General features: G+C 41.4%; 1 protein-coding gene across 3 annotated transcripts in view; it reads left to right on the forward strand.

Annotated features, from left to right (window-relative positions):
• LOC137290347 (transcription factor SOX-11-like) overlaps window positions 1-19206 on the forward strand; it is an 80759-nt gene extending 61553 nt beyond the window's left edge. For 2 of the 3 annotated variants that reach the window (XM_067821199.1, XM_067821201.1), the window contains exon 2: window positions 17190-19206. In XM_067821199.1, coding sequence (XP_067677300.1) covers window positions 17422-18447 — 1026 coding nt within the window. In that variant the 5' untranslated portion in view covers window positions 17190-17421 and the 3' untranslated portion in view covers window positions 18448-19206. Of the gene's footprint in view, window positions 1-16787; window positions 16866-17189 lie in introns of all 3 variants that reach the window. The other variant, XM_067821200.1, reaches the window with a different exon arrangement.
• The last annotated feature ends 216 nt before the right edge of the window (window positions 19207-19422 follow it).

Genomic DNA, 19422 nt, shown 5'->3' on the forward strand with positions numbered 1-19422 from the left:
AAGTTGGAGTCCCATTGAGCTCGGAGATCCCTTAACGTGAGGGGAATCTAGACTTCATTCATGGCTCTGACATTGCAGAAGCGTGTGGGTGGGAAAACAGATTGGTTCAGGGACTGTTTGACGGACCTGCCTCCGTTATGTTAATGGATATGTCAACCAGTATGTAACCCAGCCGGTCAGTTTCGCAAAGTGAAACGTTTACAACCTGGATCTCTGATGTCTTTCCGGAATGGTATGCAGTTAAAAGGCGTAACAAACCCAACCCAACCCACTCATTCACTCGTAGTTATGTAAACCAGTACAACGATTGGCTTAAAAAGTCTAGAACCCAAAAGCAAATTTCAAGTCGTATGGTATGACGGTATTTTCAGAAACTAAAAATATCGTAACCCAGTCGTAATGGATATGTAAAATATATCTATGTGTATATTTGCACACGTACTATACCCGCAAGAAAAATCAATCGTTTTATATATTTAGATTTAATTTGATTAATAAAGATTAACAAGGTTACAATGCAAAGTACAGACATTGTCATTTATACCGTTCTGTGATAATGTGACTGAACGCACAACTGTATATCTAAGGGTCCTTCGGGATACACCGTGAACTATTTGAAACTGACGCTTTTATGTTTTAATTCGTGCCTCGGTGCTTTCGTTTCCTTTAGTCGGATTAGAGACAGGTGCTTTACCTTGGTGTAATCTTCGAAGCATAACAGTCATCAAAGAGAGGGAGCATGTTTTAAGATGCCCTTTGACAGAGTGGCTCTTTAACCGTCAAATTTAAATCCGTATTGATTTGAGATTTAGCCAGTGAAACTTGATAACCCTGACCGAGAGATCTATCCTCGGGGCTTCTTACAACAACACGAAATTCGGGTTCATTTGCAAGTGGGGTTTCTTTTCTAATTAGGAAACATTTTTAACCGATGTGTGATGCGGCTTCGTAATTCAAAAACCGACGACGACACAAAATGTTAACTAGCCAAATATCCATTAATGGCCTTTGAACTTCCAGCCCTCGTCGGTGTTATTTTGGTGGCTGAACGGGCATCTGTCATACGGTTTTATCTCATTTGCCGATTTGAATAGAAAAGCCCATTGCGAACAGATGGGGACCGAGCAGTGATCCTTGTCCGTTTCCTACCTCCGTTACAGTGCGCTGGGCGATAAACAACACATTCTATACACCATGCTGCAGTGCATACATATTTAATAGGAGCGTCATTAGCACTGTTATATCAAAAAGAAAGATGGCACGTGGGTTTGAATCGGCGGCAGCCACAAAGCAAAATTACGGATGTTTGCAACGGGGTTTCAATATTTATTATGTTAATTACCCGGCGGGTGTCGGGTATTTTCAACCACCTAAATCTAATTATCAATAATTGATGACAAAATTGTGGAAGATGACTTTGTAATGTCGGGGAAATGTTTGTAGATGTGTAATTAATGTTTCATTTAATACTTTTATTATATGAAACATGTGTCATACATTTCCCATGTACCCAGCTGTGGCACACTGAAATTTCAAACATTTAAAATATATTTTATTCAGTGGATCATTGTCCCTTTTATTCAGGTGTGTTCATGCTAGCTTTGATGAACGGCGCCCTTGGACGGGTCAAGGATAACGCTAAATTTGAAAGTTATAATGGAAATTCATTAATATTTTAAGTATCACTTCGAATTGGGCACAGGAGGTAAATAATACCGTGCTGTACATTCCCATTTGGCATCTGCGAATGTCTGATACCACTATGAGACAGTTTTATCTTTAGGTGGTCAACTAAATAAAGCAAAAATACGTTTCAAACATTTCACTTTCACCAGTGAGGTGACACGCGACCACGCGTCAAGTGAAATATCCACTCTCCATACCAAAACGAAATTGCATCAGTATTAATAAGCATTGATTGTATGATACAGTAAAGTCTCGATAATCCGACACATACATAAAGAAAAATGACAACTTAGAGTTTAAAGTGCCGACATTATTAAACTAATTGACATATAGTTTCCCTTCACCGTTTTTCTCAAGTCGATGTTTGTGTACGAATGTTGGTTCTTTAGAAACTGCAGGGTTTTCTTAGTAACTTAAAGCTGGTAGCTGTCACGCTGATTTAAGTCACATTGCGTAAGCTCTTAACAAGAGAGGTAAAATCAGTATTCTCAGCCTTTCATTTGAGAGAATATCGAAGTAAAAATCATTAAGATCATTCTGTTTTCCTTAATTCTACAACCTGTAAAGATGTAGCTGTAATGTACATAATGCATGACGCTCAGACTATTGTAGCGCTCAGAGAGCTTCGAAGAATTAGGCTCATGCCGCTCTCAGCTCATGATATGAAACATGCATATCAACTACACCCCTTTATAGTCTGTAATATTTACAACAGTTTTAAGTTTCCTTCTTCATTATATCTAATTAAGATTACTGAAACCTGTTTTTTTCTATCAAATATTTCATCACAGATCCCAGGAGCTCCTTTCACAAAGCATCCCTTATTAAGGTTAACATTAACCTCCATTCTTTAACATTACAGAAGGGTTACTTTAGCGACTTAAGTACGACCTTAGTGCTTCGTGAAAGGTTCAATGATTCTTTCGTTCCGTCAAAGAATCCTCAAGACACTTGCTAAAGAATTCTCAAAGCTGACTCTCGCACACAAAATGTCTACATGCGTGTCTGAAGCGTATCAACACTAACAACTACGAGTACAAAACCTCTCTGAAAGTGAATAACAGGTATTCCAATGCCATACCGCGAAAATATATCTGACATAAGCTTACGTCACTGACATTTTCTGGGTCTTGTCGCCCTGTCTGATATCGACAACTTGCGTTCGCGTATCTGTCAAATGTCAGTTTCAGGTGCGAGGGATGTTATGTAATGACTATGACAGCACAGCGAATAACATCCCACGGGATCGTGATTTTTCTGTTATAATTACCACCCGTGCATCCTGCCCGTGCTTTATTAAATATAACGCAAAGATCTGGCATGTTGATTGATTGACAGGTTTGAACAGTTGATGCAATGGATGAAGGTGGCGTTACACTGTTCATTATCACTTAGTGCTGTTGTAAATATCATCAGCGCGTGACAACGCAATCACTTTAGTCTGTCGTCAATTCTTGTGACAAGGTTTAATTCAAGTAGCGTATTTTCTTTGGTTTAATTTATAATCAATTATTCTTTACCGTGTTCTTACCGAGCTTTCCAACCGAACGCTTCGATTGGAATTCGTTATAAATAAATACCACCGTTTCTCGTCTTGACACGCTTTGTCACAACACCCTGAAATGTATTACAAATATTTCTAGTGGCATGTTGACCAAAGTCCGAATGTCTACTGAAGCGTGTAATATATTCAATGACCAGCAAACACTGCACCCAGTGACAGTTATTCAACACAAAGACAAATAAACGTCTACGAACTATCTAAACTCCAGACCGGCTAGTTCTGTGTTTATTTCAAAAGGCAGTGTCTCGAACCTGGTGTTTACCCGTACATTTGGCCGGAGATAAAATTGTAACAGTTCTTATCAACAAAGTAGATTAAGTCCTGTTAAATCCATGTTAAAGTTGCTTTTAAACCTTACGATTGTTAAACGAATTAAGAAGTCACAGTTTGACATTTATGATTAAAGTATCCCTTTTCTTCTTGACCAATAAGGCGATGTAAATTCTAATACACTCATCCTTGACTAAATGTAGAAGAAATCCGCGTGTTAGTTAATTATTTCGCTAAGCAAACAGTATTCTGAGACAGACAAGTGCGCGGACTGCACGTGCATAAGCAAACGGTATGGCACTATTACCGCGTGAAATGTAAGATCACTGAAATCACTATTGTCATATATGACATGAGCTGTCGCTGCAGTAGATTTCAAGGTATATCGCAGTCTGTAACTGAATTGCTTGCTTTTATGGCCCTCGTAGGCATTTGGGACGGGTAAAGGTATGACGGGTCCAACACAGACAGATACTTCAGTATAAAGGCTACTGGCCCCAAAATACAAACATATTGACACTGACATATACATTCTTCGCACTGTACAAAATACATTAGGAAACCTTGGAAAATGTACATAAATAACGGTTTGCAAATTATTACCATGTAGGGTATGTTACAATAAAACACAGTATTCGTGTCTTATCTTGTAAATGACCTCTTCGCAAGTCGCCCACGTTGTGATACATGTGTGATCTCAGTCGATACTCAGTTCAGATGAAATCCGATAGCTGTTTTCATCGATTTCTTCCACCTTGCTGATTCATCAATTTTCTTTACCTCACATGGTCCAAGAGCATGTCTCTTAGAATCGATTACGGAAATGCATTTTATGTACAGGCCCAATCACAAGTATTTCAACAGAGAGTTATTTAGACAATGACCACTTTCATCAAATTACGATTGGATTTCAGAGTGTTACAGCGACGTCATTAACTTCTTTGAGGGGCTTTTCCAAGTTGGAGCAGTACAGAAGGATAACACATAAATGAACAACCTCTCTTTTTCAATCAGGACGCCATTTCGTAGGCTAACAACTAGTCTCTGAAATGAACATATTTTACTGAAAAAAAGTTCATTGTAAAAAATACAAATGTATAATATAATGAAATGCAGCCCTGAGACTTCAGGGGAATCTAGACTTGCCACATTTTCTTGACTTGCATGGGCTTTCTTGGACAGATTTGCTTCAGGGTCTGCATGACGGACTAGTCATTTCGGTGTAGTGCATATCAAGTGAGGAAATCATTCTCCGTTGTAATCTATGCTGGAATATCCAAAAGTATTTAAAGGACTTTCATATTGATAGGTAAAATGCCAACGCGGAATGATAATATTCAGTCGTAAAGTAAAGGGTGGTACAGAAGATCACCATAGCTGGAAAAAACCTTCAAGTTAGACAATGGCGCCCGTTTCCGTCAAATAATCAACTCCCGCCTCAGGCGACGGAGTAGTTGGTAAGTTAAAGACACATACCAATCACGGATACACTCCACATTCCTGTTGTTCTTTTTGTATTCCGGACAGAGAAGGCCCGGGTTACAATGAGTCTTCAGTAACCCATTTTTGTCATAAGAGATCGGGTGGTCAGGCTCGCTGCCATCCCTATACTTAACACACGTCATCGCATCCTCAGTGCGTAGATTGATGCTCATGACTTTGATCACTGGATTGTCTTGTCCAGACTCGATTATTACAGATCGCCATCATATAGATAATAGATGGAATATTGCTGAGTACGTACACGATAAGAATAAACTCATTATCGTGCATTCTATTACGAATATCCAACACATTAAATCTTATCTTGTGACGATTGCAATCTGAAAATGATAACTGATTCTGTATAAAATGATATGACTGTCTTAGTAATACAATGCCTAAATAACTGTGATAACTCTAACTTCGTTTTTACGCAATCTGTTAATTTGATAATTGCAAAATGGAAAATACTAAAAATTCATATATGCGTCCTCTTTACAATTTTGTATGTCCTACGACTTGATACGTGAAGATTTGGAGTAGGATATAGGTCGACTACGCTTGTCGTAAGAGGCGACTAACGGGATTGGGTGGTCAGACTCTCTGACTTGGTTGACGCACGTCGTTGGTTCCCAATTGCGCAGATCGATGCTCATGATATTGATCACTGGATTGTCTGATCCAGACTCGATGACATACCGCTGCCATGTAGCTGGAATATTGCTGAGTGCAGCGCAAAACTAAACTCACTCACTTCTGAGGCTGTTTGAAGTGATATGGTGGTGATATCTGATGGGATTTAGCTCCTTGGGTGGGTGAATATATGTTTATTTTCATTGATGATCCCGCTTGGTTGTGTAATTGTATTCTTATGTGCGTATTTATGTGTAATCTGTATATGTGCATGATGCTGTTTGAAACAGCAGGAAAACAGATCTAAATGGATTATTATATGTACAGTCTATTTTTGTTTGTTTGTTGTACTACGCAGCTTTCCGCAACATTCCAGCTGGACGACGGTAGCATAATGGCATTCTTCAAATTGGCTTTGCCTGTTCAAAAGTCCCATTGGAAATAAATATTGTTTAAATCGCATACATTATACCGTCTCTCGTGTCAGTTACACCAAACGTGTTTATATCTGACATGCCGCACGTCATATCACTGTTTCTGCGTGAAATCCAATCCATGATGCAGACATTCCCATCACGCATTGCAATGCACGTGCATATTAGCGGGTCTCTGGGTCGCATCTGTCGGTCGGTATGTCAAACCCAAGCACTGCAGCAAGTGATACAGTTTGTGTGCTCATCGGTTCGAAGGGCGCTACAAACATGCATCGCCTTAACCCACCGAACAAACATCAACGTCATACCTGCAATGTACATAAGAAATTATGTAATTGTTGTGACAAGCAGTGTCAACGGCGCTAGATGTACCACGGGGGACATGGCACGTTGGGTCGTAATGAACATGTCTCTCAGCAGGGAGTTATAGTCCAGATCAGCACGTCATCGAACCGGCCAGGTCCACAGGAGGTCTGTCCGATGGTCAGTTTGGCTAATCATTGCCATAACCCCTGCTTCGATTCTTTTCAAGAAAATCTAATCTGGCCGACGCAACTGATAATCCCGGATTAGCAGACCGCCCCAACCATGCGCGTCTGACAGCCCTGGAACATGTCAATGACCGTTTGTCAGTTCGAGATTGACATCCTCGTGCACACATCAATTACACGATTTGATCTAATAACTTCGCGGCTTTGTCAAATTCAAGCAGATTTAATAATGGCAAATGTGACAGAATATGCATAAAATTTGTCAGATGTTACGTAAAATGCGACTAAGCGTCAACATGTCCACTTTGCAACAAAGGGTTGTTTTTCATTGGTGAAATAAATCTGGTTTTGGATCCAAACACTGTATTAAGAATGCAATATATTGCTTTAACGTCTTCTCACAACTTGGAGTACGGAGTTTGTTCCGAGGTCATTACTCGTTCATTTGTATTTGTTTGTTCGTTCGCTGCCCGCTGTAAAATACGATATAGATATTGATGCTTGAATTAGTACTCCGGCCGTGACGAGGCATGCCACCAAAAACATTCAAAAACCCGAAGCAGATAAGAAAAACATGTTGTAGCGGCATTTCGACACATGGAATATGAAATGACATTGAATTAGCGCCTGCGCCTTTTGAAATTCACAACAATTTCAAGGTCACATGCATGTTTAAACTAGCGCGTGCCGGCACGTGCAGTAGCGCACGCAATTATATAATCTTTTCCATTTCTCTTGACAAGATGACGAAGACATTTGTCTCTTCGATTGGACGATTTCAGACATGGCTAACTTAGCGCCATCTACTCGAACGAAACTGCAGTGACGTCTGTAAAACAACAATGTCTCTTTGCATCAACAGAGCAACTCTTTGCCTTTTAATCTGTATGGCTGATCTATTAAAAGTTTGTGTCCGTTGGTTGTCTAGGATTAACCATGTGATGCAATCTTCCTATCGAACGCTGTCAGTTTTAGCTGCTTTGGGTAATGGAAACCAAACGACAGTTAGATGACTGAGACAGACGACAAGGGAAGCAGACGACACTGAGGATTTTTGCAATTTGATTTTTTTATGCGGCAATCCGCTCAGCGAGAAGATTAAGTTTCAGGTCTGGAAGAGATCTAATCCCCCCTTCCTCTTCGGAAGATCCCCCTTTCCCCAACCCCTCAAAGATTCCTCCGACGGTGATGTTGAACTTTCCTCTCCTTGACTTCCAAGATACCCCCCCCCCCACCTCCCCCTCTCATCTCACAGGCCTGTGAGTCATGAAGAAAACTTGATAGCAGACCACAAGCCTTCACAGGCCTTGTCCTCAAAATGTCTTCTAGAGGCATCTGGTCGGATCTCGTTTATGTTTGGTAATGGCATGTATATATCAGAGTGAGTCCCCACGAGAATGTGTCTGCGATGACAGAACATTCTTGGCAACAAACACCCTTTTTACATATGCCACCTTCGGGAACGACGGAAACGTTGCTGCATGCGACGAATTCATCGACCAAAGCCTTTATGAAGAGAGGGAGCATGATTTCCAGTGCAACTGTATTTAGAAAAAAAACCCACATGACACGTTAACGTTCCATAGGAGAAACACAACACAATGATATCCAAATGGTTATGAAATTATAACCATTAGAACGTGTCACACTTGCTTGCTACAGCTTCATAAACAGCAGCTATCCTCATTTGTTTCATTTTTTTTTTTTGTTTTAATGAACTGAAATTCGCATGTTTGGACCACACATTCTGACGAGAGATTGACGCTTTCTTTTCGCGCTTACATTGCTTAGATGGTTAGCGTGGACCTGCAATTACTGCTTATATATAGCCCAGTGGTATACGTGTATTGGACTTGTCAGATGTACAAAATGTAGCTTGTTTATGTTAAACTAAACTGCCATGCCTGTAACTCGCATCGTCAAGTGTCCTTCGTTTAAAGATGTGCATTTACCACGACGTTGTATGTTACATACGAATTGTTGAGCTCTCGAATAGAGTGATCGAAGACGTGAGATTGGTTATGTCCCTTCTCAGCGAGAGGATCCGTTTGTATGTGTTTCGAACCGATTAACTAAGTTCCTATAGACAGCAGGACACGACAAAACCGACAGAATTATGCCTCGCTCTCTGGGATTCCACCACGACGGTCAACGTCTGCGTCATTCTCAGTATCGGTTACTGCACAGGGTTTACTGGTACTATCATCATCATCATCATAATCACTATAATCATCATAATCATCATCACAAATTACATTACTTTTAGCTTTGTGATTAACTTAACTATCGCTTAATTTCTACTTAAAATCAGGTTGCAACGTCCGTAGTTGTAGTTGCCGCACATATAGCATCCATCAAATGCAGCATTCGTCGCGACAGGTAACGTTTGCGAAACCGATTCACGGACTATTGAAAAATGACATGTTAAAATTATACGTAAACATAATGTCTATACATAATTCATAAATCCTATTTTGTCGTTTTCATCCGATTCGTATTTCAACCACGCAGTCCGTCATCCAATCATATTTCGCGATATGACAGTGCAAAGGGGAGGCCAGTTTGTATTTCGTCCACAGTGCATAGCTTTGTGTTAAGATTCGTGCATCACACGTTCTACAGACGCAACAAACAGCATTTCAAGTATGTAGGGATATTACAGTCACATTGTGTTGCCGCCAACCGTGCTCTAACATACAGAAGTGAGTCGCGTATTGTTCTGACGATATCATTGGGAGACATTTTGTACTCAAGGTGTCCAAGAGTTTCTGGAATATACTCATGACATAGATGTGATTGTATATACATTGTGAGTGTTAAACAAAGGTGTCCAGGGGTTTACGTGTTCGTCATGCAACAACCCGGGTTCGATGCAATATATGGAGTGAGTGAGTTTGGTTTTACGCCGCTTTAAGCAACATTCCAGCAATATCATGGCGGGAGACACCAAATATGGACCTTACATATTGTACCCATGTGGGAATCGAACCCGAGTATTCGGCGTGACGAGCGAATGCTTAAAACCACTACGTTAAGGCTACTCCCACAGCCACGCAAATGGTCAAAGCGTGGTTAACACAGCAGACCCTGGCTCGATTTCGCACATGGGTGTCATGTATTTCTTGTGTACCCAGCAGTGTTTCTGTCGGAATATTGCTAAAGCCGGTGTGAAACCATAATCAGTCCCTTATGATAAACATACGAGACCCTCATCAGACCGGGGCTTTCTTATACATCAGTGTATCGCTCGTGTGGAATGTCTGAACATTAAATGTCTGAATTCTGATTATAAAGGTGACAATGTACTCACTCACTGATTCAATAGCATACCAACCCGTGAAGGTCCCGGGGTAGAATAGGCCTTCAGCAACCCATGCTTGCCATAAAAGGCGACTATGCTTGTCGTAAGACGCGACTAACGGGATCGGGTGGTCAGACTCGCTGACTTGGTTAACACATGTCATCGGTTCCCAATTGCGCAGATCGATGCTCATGTTGTTGATCACTGGATTGTCTGGTCCAGACTCGATTATTTACAGACCGTCGCCATATAGCTGGAATATTGCTAAGTGCGACGTAAAACTAAACTCACTCACTCACTCACAATAGCATACCTATTCTAAATTCACAGATTTCTGCCCGTAAAACATGCTTCAGATATTGGCTGGGTTAGAGCATCCTAACCCTTGCCTAACGCTTCAAAACGTTTTTCAAACTTCCATCCAGGATTGCGGGTGCTATCGGGGAAGGCATACATGCTTTACCTTCACAATAACGTCACACAGTTGCAGCAACAAACAGGAAACACGTGCTTCATGCATTCATCATTGTGCGTTGAGCTGTGACCTTGAAATGCAAATTACTCGATACATTGGTACATTGTATCGATATTACGACATGAAACAACCTTGATGGCGCGTGCAACAAAACATTCAACGGCAGAAATAATCCACTTGTCAGTTTAGTTGATTTATCTTCTTATTATCGATCCACAAACCCGACCTTGAGAATATCAATACGTGACATCCATGACCCTTGAACGCTTAGCTCATCACTTCAAGGTGGTTGCTAGCGAATGCACGTGCATCACATGAGAATGCAGGGCTTGCGGCACACGTGCTGCCTGTGAGATATTCGTGAGAATGTCTCGGCGGTAATGGACCATTTAGAGAACAACGAAGGAAATGCTAAGAATTACGGACGGTTTCTCTGGCTTTCGTTCGTGGTGGACATTATCACACGAAGAACATGATAATGTGTAATTAGGAGTAAATAAAGAAAACTGTTTTTAGATCAGAGGTAGTGGCAACAGCTTGGCGGGTCTGCGGATGGGATGGCGCTTTGTTTATCGATGTCAGGGACGCCTGTGACGTCATGGGTAGCGACACTTAAGTGGCGTTAATGAAAAGGAATCAAAATACTAAACTGTGAAAATTACTGGAAATACTTTCACATGTGTGGTTTAGTATTACGTGGTCGAGTGCCACAGCATGAGCACCTGATAAAGTTGCCTTCCTTTTGGTGCTTAAATCATACGTATCCTTTTCAAAAAGCCGTTAAAGGACATCCAATTCATTGGTACCACGCTAGATGATCTGTTACTGCAGATGATATGCAACATCAGACAGAAGTCATAGTCCGTAACTTTGCGTGAATAACTGATTTATTTTGTACATTTTCAAATTCTTTCCACGACAGAATAAAGACATTGTACATGATGCAGTTTTCAGCAAGTGTCAGATTATTTGCGTATTTTTTTATTTTTCAAATTGCAAATAAATACTTTGCTAATACTGTGATGAAAGCGTTAACAATCATCAAACTGATCGGAGTCTGAGATCATCAGATTGCGCGTCAACTTCCTCGTCGACAGGTAACATGTTCCTAAATGGCTATCTCACACAATCACCGATAATCCCGTGAGATGAAAACCAGCTATTGGTGTGTCGATGATCTATAACTGGTCACATGATAAGCTAATCGTGGCGATAATCTGTTATCTGGTTTCTATTTACAGACATCATTGATATTTCAGAAATCATGTCTGACCTGATACAGTATATTTCGTGTAAGTCGTAAGAGATTGACGTGTCAAATTGATTTCCATTCGTGTTCTACTCTGTGACCTTAACCCTGACGAAACCGCCGCCATGTGGCTGGAATATTGCCGAGTGCGGCGTAAAACTAAACTCACCCACTCACCCTGACGAAACGTATGGGTTTGTTTACTGTTTCAGCACACCATCTCCGATATTTTAGTAGTGTATCCAGGATGAGGTGATTTTGTACACGGGTACTCATAACGGGTAAGACACTTTTATGTGTGTCACTCAAATAAAATCAAAGGACACGTTAATGTTACTGTAGTTCATCCCTCATAGCATGACAGATGTGCTAATATGAAAGAATCGGCAGATCCTGAGCATAATCCACTCAAAGGAAGCTATATTTTTGTGCCTTGACTTTTATGGCTTATAAGTTCGATCATGTGGACGAATTGTGGGTAATTCAAGTACTTCTATTTTGAAAACAGATACTTTCGATTTCACTTTTAATTCCTTTTCTATCTGAATTTAAAAGTAAATGTAAATGAAACCGTAAATCATGTTTATATTCCATCGATTTTTATTCCCAAAGTATCGAGTGACACAATGGCGTTCTTGTTAACTTCTTATGACAATTTGTCAGCAACGTCCTCATTGTGATATCGGCGAGTTTTATCTTGTATATGTTGGTGCTTCAGATTTCCGATGCAGTCCTATCTATCCTTCATTAAGGTTGCCACTTTATAACTATCTTAACAGCTGAAACGCTGAAACGCACCATCCGTCATGGGTCGAATAATCGTCAAACTTCTTGATGAAATGTCATTAAGCGGGTTTGGTTGTTATTCTTAATTTCGGCAACGTAAATCCTTAAAAATCACCTTTCACAATGCCACACTACTCCGTCAAAGGAAACCCCTTTTTCATTAACATCCCCCGAAGTGCCCATAATTATATACGCGGCTCTCTGTCCCAGATTGCATGAAACTGTCGCTTTCACACGTGTACAATTTCAAAGTCCCACATCTCCTCGACCATGGAGAGACTGATTTTAGGGCAATGCCCGCTCTCCACCCGAGTCTACCCGCATCAGACGCTCCTGGGAGTGAGGGGCAGGTGTGAGACCAGATTTCAAGAATACCGTTAGTATAAGGGGTAAGCACCCAACGTTCAGAGCTGGCCTTGTCGCGTGCCGCTAGCGGCACATCAAAGAAATTCCCACAATAGAATATGACTTGGGGACGCGCTCGGCCCATGCGCCTGTCAAATCTCAGCTGTGATTTAGTAAGATTAGAACAAGCCACGCGCCGCGGCTCCACCCCTCGCTTCCCTCTGACCTTGGGGTCGGGGTCGAAGTGGGTAGAGAAGGGGTGATGTTGAAGGGAGAGGGGCTTGGGGGTGGGGGTGGATAGAATAGCAGGTGCAGGTTGCAATGTTCAATATGAGATAACTGCCAAGTGCGTGTTCTATAGCGGTACCTCCATTGTTGAAGACAGATAAGCAAAACAAAACTCAAATCACTTTGTTATGGGGGACTTGAGAAGGGGCAGAGGACATCTGTGGGTGTAAGTCGAGTGACCATCTGTTACCCTCGGATACCACGAGCACGTGAGCTCGTGCCAACCTGTCAGGTAGGACTGTGGGTGTCGCCAACTGGATTTAACGGAGACATATATGCGGCTAGGGACACTAAATCGCCGAAAGAGGATACGACCACAGGTCTTGGTCTTCGTTAAACTGTCGTGGTGGAGCGGAACCTCAATCAATTAACGTTTATGAGTTTCGAAAACGTGCCATGCTGGAGAAATTTCACGATTTTATTTCCCAAGTTGATGCAGCAACGATAATTGCAATAATTACGATCGCGACCCGTTAAAGGACATTTGCATAAAGTTTGAGAAGTTTTAAAGACCAGGCATGGAAAAGGTATACGAGATCTTGAAAGACCTGCATTCTGAGTGTAATTGCATTTGTTTGAGATGAACCACTGCGCAACGAATTGTTTATAAATTGTAACGGACTGTCAGATTTAATACTGTTTAAACACCTCCAAGTATGCGAATAATAGCCATTTGCACTAATCAAAGATGGACACCAAAACGAATTTGCTTCAGTTGGTCCATGCAGTAAGCCAGTTGTACATGTGTTATATTTAGCGATTGTTGTCCATAAAATGATGTTATCAAAATTACTAGTTACTTTAAACATTTTTTACTGTTTAGCGTCATATAGGTTGCACAGATGCAAGTGGATCTTTCCAACTAAGTGAACGAAATCATCATACATTAAACAGGTCTCAACCTCTTTGAAAGTACAAGTTCCCCCAAAATCCGATGCGTTTTGGGTCCCGGGCGTATGGTTGAGGATATTTTTATTTGGAATTTAATGACGTTTAAAGCATAAATTATACATGCATCAGTCCTCTTTTGGCATATATCGCGTACAAAATCTTTGATAAAAAAATATAATAGTTTGGTCGATAATTATTCACTTGCCTAACCTTTGATATTTGTAATAGGTCCGTTGCGTGTGCGTCTAAGAGAAACACAATTCCCGTATTTTAATAAAACTTGGGACAAACGACTTTGGGTTTGAAAAAAAACTACTATTATTCTCGGGTACGCGACAGGCGCGTGCGGTACGCTTTCTCAACGCTTTCTGATTGGTTCAGAGCGTGAGATTTATTTGCAATCTACCCCAAGGCATTTTCCGTGTGGCGCGTGTGCTCAGACTAGCATCGTTTCATGAAGAAATTTAGCTTTTAATTCTGCTTTCAATCCCCCCTCCCCGTCCACACTCTGTTCTACTTGTACACGCCGTACAATGATGGTTTTGAAGCATCAGAGTCTTGATGTGGAGTATCATACATACAGGGACATGAAAAGGAGCTGGGTTGACCATTAAAATCCAAGTAAATAGATACGTTTTATTGAACGCAGGCTCGGTGCATTGAAGGTTTATTGAATTTAGGAGAGATGTCAAATCAAAGAGAATTTTGGAGATATATCGTACGCCCTACAGATAATAAGGGTGGTGAAACGGCGGGCTCGCGACCTACCCGGGTCCTGATTGGGTGAGAGGCGACAGCTGGCCCTGTTCGCGTGCCTGCTTGCCGGGCACAAACTTCTGAACACCTGCCTCTGACGTCATAATAGCTCGTGCAGAATTTAACATAGAAGGGGCTCCGAGTCCTCATTTACACATATGAATGGGAGGTATTTCATTTCTATGGTCCCCTTTTATAGTGACAGCGAAGAATATAGTGGTCCCGATCTTAGAGGACTTGAACTCGCCACGGTGGGACTAATTCGGCGAAGAGTTCAATATTCGGTGAGGCGAGGAAGGACCCCACCCTACCCGTTTCTCTCTCTCTCTCTCTCTCTCTCTCTCTCTCACACACACACACACACACACACACACACACACACACACACACACACACACACACACACACACACATCGAGATTTCACAAAGCCTATGCGTCTATATAAGGCTTACCGTAATTTGCATGTGCCTGTTTTCAAGACAAGTACGAACCGTCATTTATTATGATACAACTTTAAGTGAGTTTATGTTTTATATTTTACTTTGAATTCAAAGTCGTGTGTACATGAAGTGGGGGTATGTTCTGGTGGCATATCTTGTTTGCTACCTACGCAATGTATGAAATGCGTCTTAATGAATTTGTTTAGAGGATATAAATATGAAATGGTGTATCATCAAAAGCCAGGTCAATCTTGATCAATCTGTCGCGTGTGGCCTTAGGCCTGGAAATAACATAAGAGGTCTGCAGTTTAATGAGTGTCATTTCTAAATCGCAACTCATGGAAACCGAGTTATTTGCACTGTACAAGGCGCCAATTGGTCGAGCAGCCATCTTGGATGCGCACGTGCCGCGAACAATAGCGCGCGCTGCTTCTGTCATGCAAATGAGGAGCGTGTGTCACCCGGATTTTGCGATAGATTTCTATTATCGCTGAAGCGTACCTTAATTTCCACTGGCTCTGGGATATTATTTTCGTCATTTTTTCACAATAAAATATCGCATACAAGACGCACACAAAATAGATTTTTTGTCATCTGTATATTCCTTATTACTGCAAGCATCATAACAAAATAAGACGATGTTTACAAATGTTTCCAATATCAAAAATGAACAATTTGTCAATGAGGTGTTTATATGAGTTCTTATGAACATTTGTTTCGAAATATCGATTTTTATTCTAGCTAAAATGCATGCTAATTTCGGCGACATGAAAAGTAGGGCACTTTATTGCGCATTGAGTAACACTGAATAAATTATGAGTGACTAACGTGTAAAATATTTAACAAGTTTCCAGTGGGTTCAGGAATTGTCCATTTTTAGTTTGTTCCTCGTTCAATAAGGGTATGTTTCTAACGGTCGAAGCTTGGCACGACTTGCACTGACGCGGTGGCGGGTACGATATTTCCGATTTTTATTGAGAAATATTACACAAGTACCTGAGAAGTTAGAAGTTGCCTGTGAAAAGGATAGTTAGTTCATGCACAATCGATATTCTCAGCGCTGTCACCGCACAGGACACGCACGCGCACTGATGAGTCACAAGAAATTCGAATCTGAGAATACAGTATTAGTCGACAAGCTAATTATTAACGGGAACTAATCGCAACGATGGATTTGTCATAAGTACAATATTTTTGCATCACCTGTTTAATCCGCCGGTAGTTTGTCTTGTCCCTGCATGTGGGGATAATTTTCAAATTCGTATTTTGAAAAAATCTAAATATTACAACATCATTTTAATCAGTTATTTTATTTTAAAATTTGAAGGTAACGGTTGAAAAAAACAAAATGTTAATCGCAAAAACGAAATATATATGTTTTTGCTTCCGAATATTGCCATTTAATAACCACCTTATATGACGTCATAACCGTTTTAGATGCACCTGACGTGTTGTCAAGCAATATATGTTTTATATGCCGCTTGTCAATATCTTAGGGAGAGTCACATTTCCAGAAACTCGCTTGCTGTAGGGAAGTTCCGTTTAAGGCGACAGTTGACGCGTGTTGTTACACTGGTCAACCGGAAAGTCAATTAAAGATCAACCTTGCTCGACAACCCAGTAATCCTCCCTAACAATCGTTAATCAATGCATTCGTGTATTAATTAACCTCTTACGTCATCATGTTCATTTCAGACATTCACACCTATCGTGTCACAGCCGAGATGACAAGGACTGCTAGGCTTATGTCAACCCTGAGGAAATGGACAACATGTGAATAAATATAGATCTTATGGAAGCTAGCTTCAGTGAACCCGAGTTTGTTTTCATCTGTACAAATTACCACAGATGTTTAAGTTTCTTCCTGGAAATATCATAAATCTGTTTTAGCCTGAGAGCGTGTTGGCATATTCAACTCTTCGTTCCCCTGTCTCCCCAACACCCGTCTGTAGCGTCTGATCCACTGTTTACTCATCCAGAGAGCACGTGTGTAAAAGCGTAGTAAAATTTCCTCGGTGGCGTGGCCCGCTTGGAGAGCCTCAATGCATATTTATAACTTGACCTACTCATAGCCTGTAATTGTTTTGGTTTTTGCAGCCAATCAGCGGCGAGGCGTCGTCTTCCCGAGAACTGTCAGTCATAGGCGAGGGGCGTGAGGGGGCGGAGCTTAGGCGTTTATAAAACTGCTGTGTTCGTCTGAGCCAGTGAGTCTTCCAAGTTTTCACGGAGTAATTGTCTACAAGTGCTGAAGTCGCATACCGCGGACCTTCTTGCGAAGGCTCTATAATCGTTGTGTACATGTGTATTGGTACTTGTGTGTGATTTCAAAATGGTGCCACAACAAAACACCCGGGACATTATGCTCGACGAGGGTGCGAACGCTTCCTCGGATCAGTTCGGCTCTCAGGTCGTCAATCCTAGCTCTCTCACGCCGTACTCTGACGCTACAAACTGTAAAAAGACCACCAACCACATCAAGAGGCCGATGAATGCATTCATGGTGTGGTCTCAAATTGAGAGACGGAAGATTTCCGAAGTGTCACCCGAAATGCACAACGCTGAAATCAGCAAACGGTTGGGCAAGCGCTGGAAAACTCTCTCGGACGAAGAGCGTCAACCTTACATCGAGGAAGCCGAGCGACTTCGTGTGTTACATATGCAGGAATACCCTGACTACAAATACCGTCCAAGGAAGAAGGCAAAGCCAACTACTGGAAAAGTTGAACACGGTAAGGTAACTAAACCTTCTCCTAAAAACTCTAGAGCTGACAAGAGCAAAAAGACTGCCAAAGCCGTGGCGCACTTATCCCTTGCTTCTTCAAATAGTGAAAGTGCAGTGAACAGCTCAAATAAACTTAAACTCAAGCTCACCATTGACAGAAAGTTTAAGGAAAGCATCAAAGCTAGTAAGCAAGTGCCTGTGTCTTCATGCCAACTGACACCCCCAGCAAAGGTGCCCTCAAGTCCGTCAGTGTATACACCCCCTACCCCAGAGTCAGCCAGTTTTTACGGCGAGGAAGGTTACGAAGCGCCCGCCGCCTCCCCTCATCAAGAGCCTCTCAAAGTCCAACCTCCTGTTCATAGACAGACAGATTCACAGCCCGAGGGCTCCTCCCTCGCCGATTTGGACAACCTTACCGATGTGCTACAAATTCCCTCGAACTGGCATCTGGATCTGGGGAGCCTAGATTTGGGGAAATTAACTGATACAGACTTTTCTTTTGATATCCAAGGCAGTGCTAACGGTTCCCATTTTGAATTCCCGGACTATGCGACAGCTGAAGTGTCAGAAATGATCGGACTTGAAAACGACTGGTTAGAAACGAGTCTTGGATCTCTGATCTCCACCCAATGAGTGTAAGAACCCCCCGGGACACATAGTGCAAACAGTTGTTATTAAATTCATGAAATGGACTCAGCGGACCACGACGCACCATTGGTGTTGGGCAAGTCATGTACATTACATAAGTGTATTTAATTCGTCGACTGCCCATGCCATCAATACTGTGCGCGAATGACCCACGGACCTCAATCATATCAGACCTATGCATTTCAAGTCTTTATATTCCTTGTGGAAGTGTATATAACTGTAAATAGAACAATATATCTTGCTGTCTCAGCGGAACTTTACAAAATGGACCCATGCCCATGCAGGGTTTCTTCATGCCCCTGATACGAACTACTTCTCAGGTGTGTTCGATTAGATTGACTGAATCCACGGTCAGGTCAAAAGTTCGCTCAGCTATTTTCTACCTAACTTTAGAAACGAACGGTTGTATAATATATTTTTGCCCATGGGAAACGTTTCATAGCATAATCCCAAAGGGTTTTGTATCAAATGTATATTCCAGATCTAACAAAATATAATTTCACACATTTTTTGTAAATTTTGTAGTATTTTATACTTCTATAATGAGTATTCTATCTAGAACCGCTCAACCTTGTCACATGTACGCCTTGATATATAAGTGATTTTTGTAAGAAAACTGCAGAGACAACACTGTTTACAACTCAAAAGGGGAGAGGTGTTATTTATTGCATATTTAAGATCACCTCTACCCGACATATACAAAGTGTGCTATTATTATTTATATTAAAATCTGTCCAATGAACATATCTGGTCGACTCCGTTTTCTGTAGCACGTTCGTAATGTTAGTCAGAGCTCCTAGAACCCAGAGAGTCAATGTTTGCAGTAGAGTTAAACATCAAGTCGAGAGCCTTTGGCAGGCTGCTTGTTTATGTAGGGTCATTTCAACTCCAAAAGGAACTTGCCCGACTTCTGGACCATTTGTACTTTCACCCTTTAGAACTTTTGAACCAAACTGCCAA

This window comes from Haliotis asinina, chromosome 7 (assembly GCF_037392515.1).
Source record: "Haliotis asinina isolate JCU_RB_2024 chromosome 7, JCU_Hal_asi_v2, whole genome shotgun sequence".
Taxonomy (NCBI): domain Eukaryota; kingdom Metazoa; phylum Mollusca; class Gastropoda; order Lepetellida; family Haliotidae; genus Haliotis; species Haliotis asinina.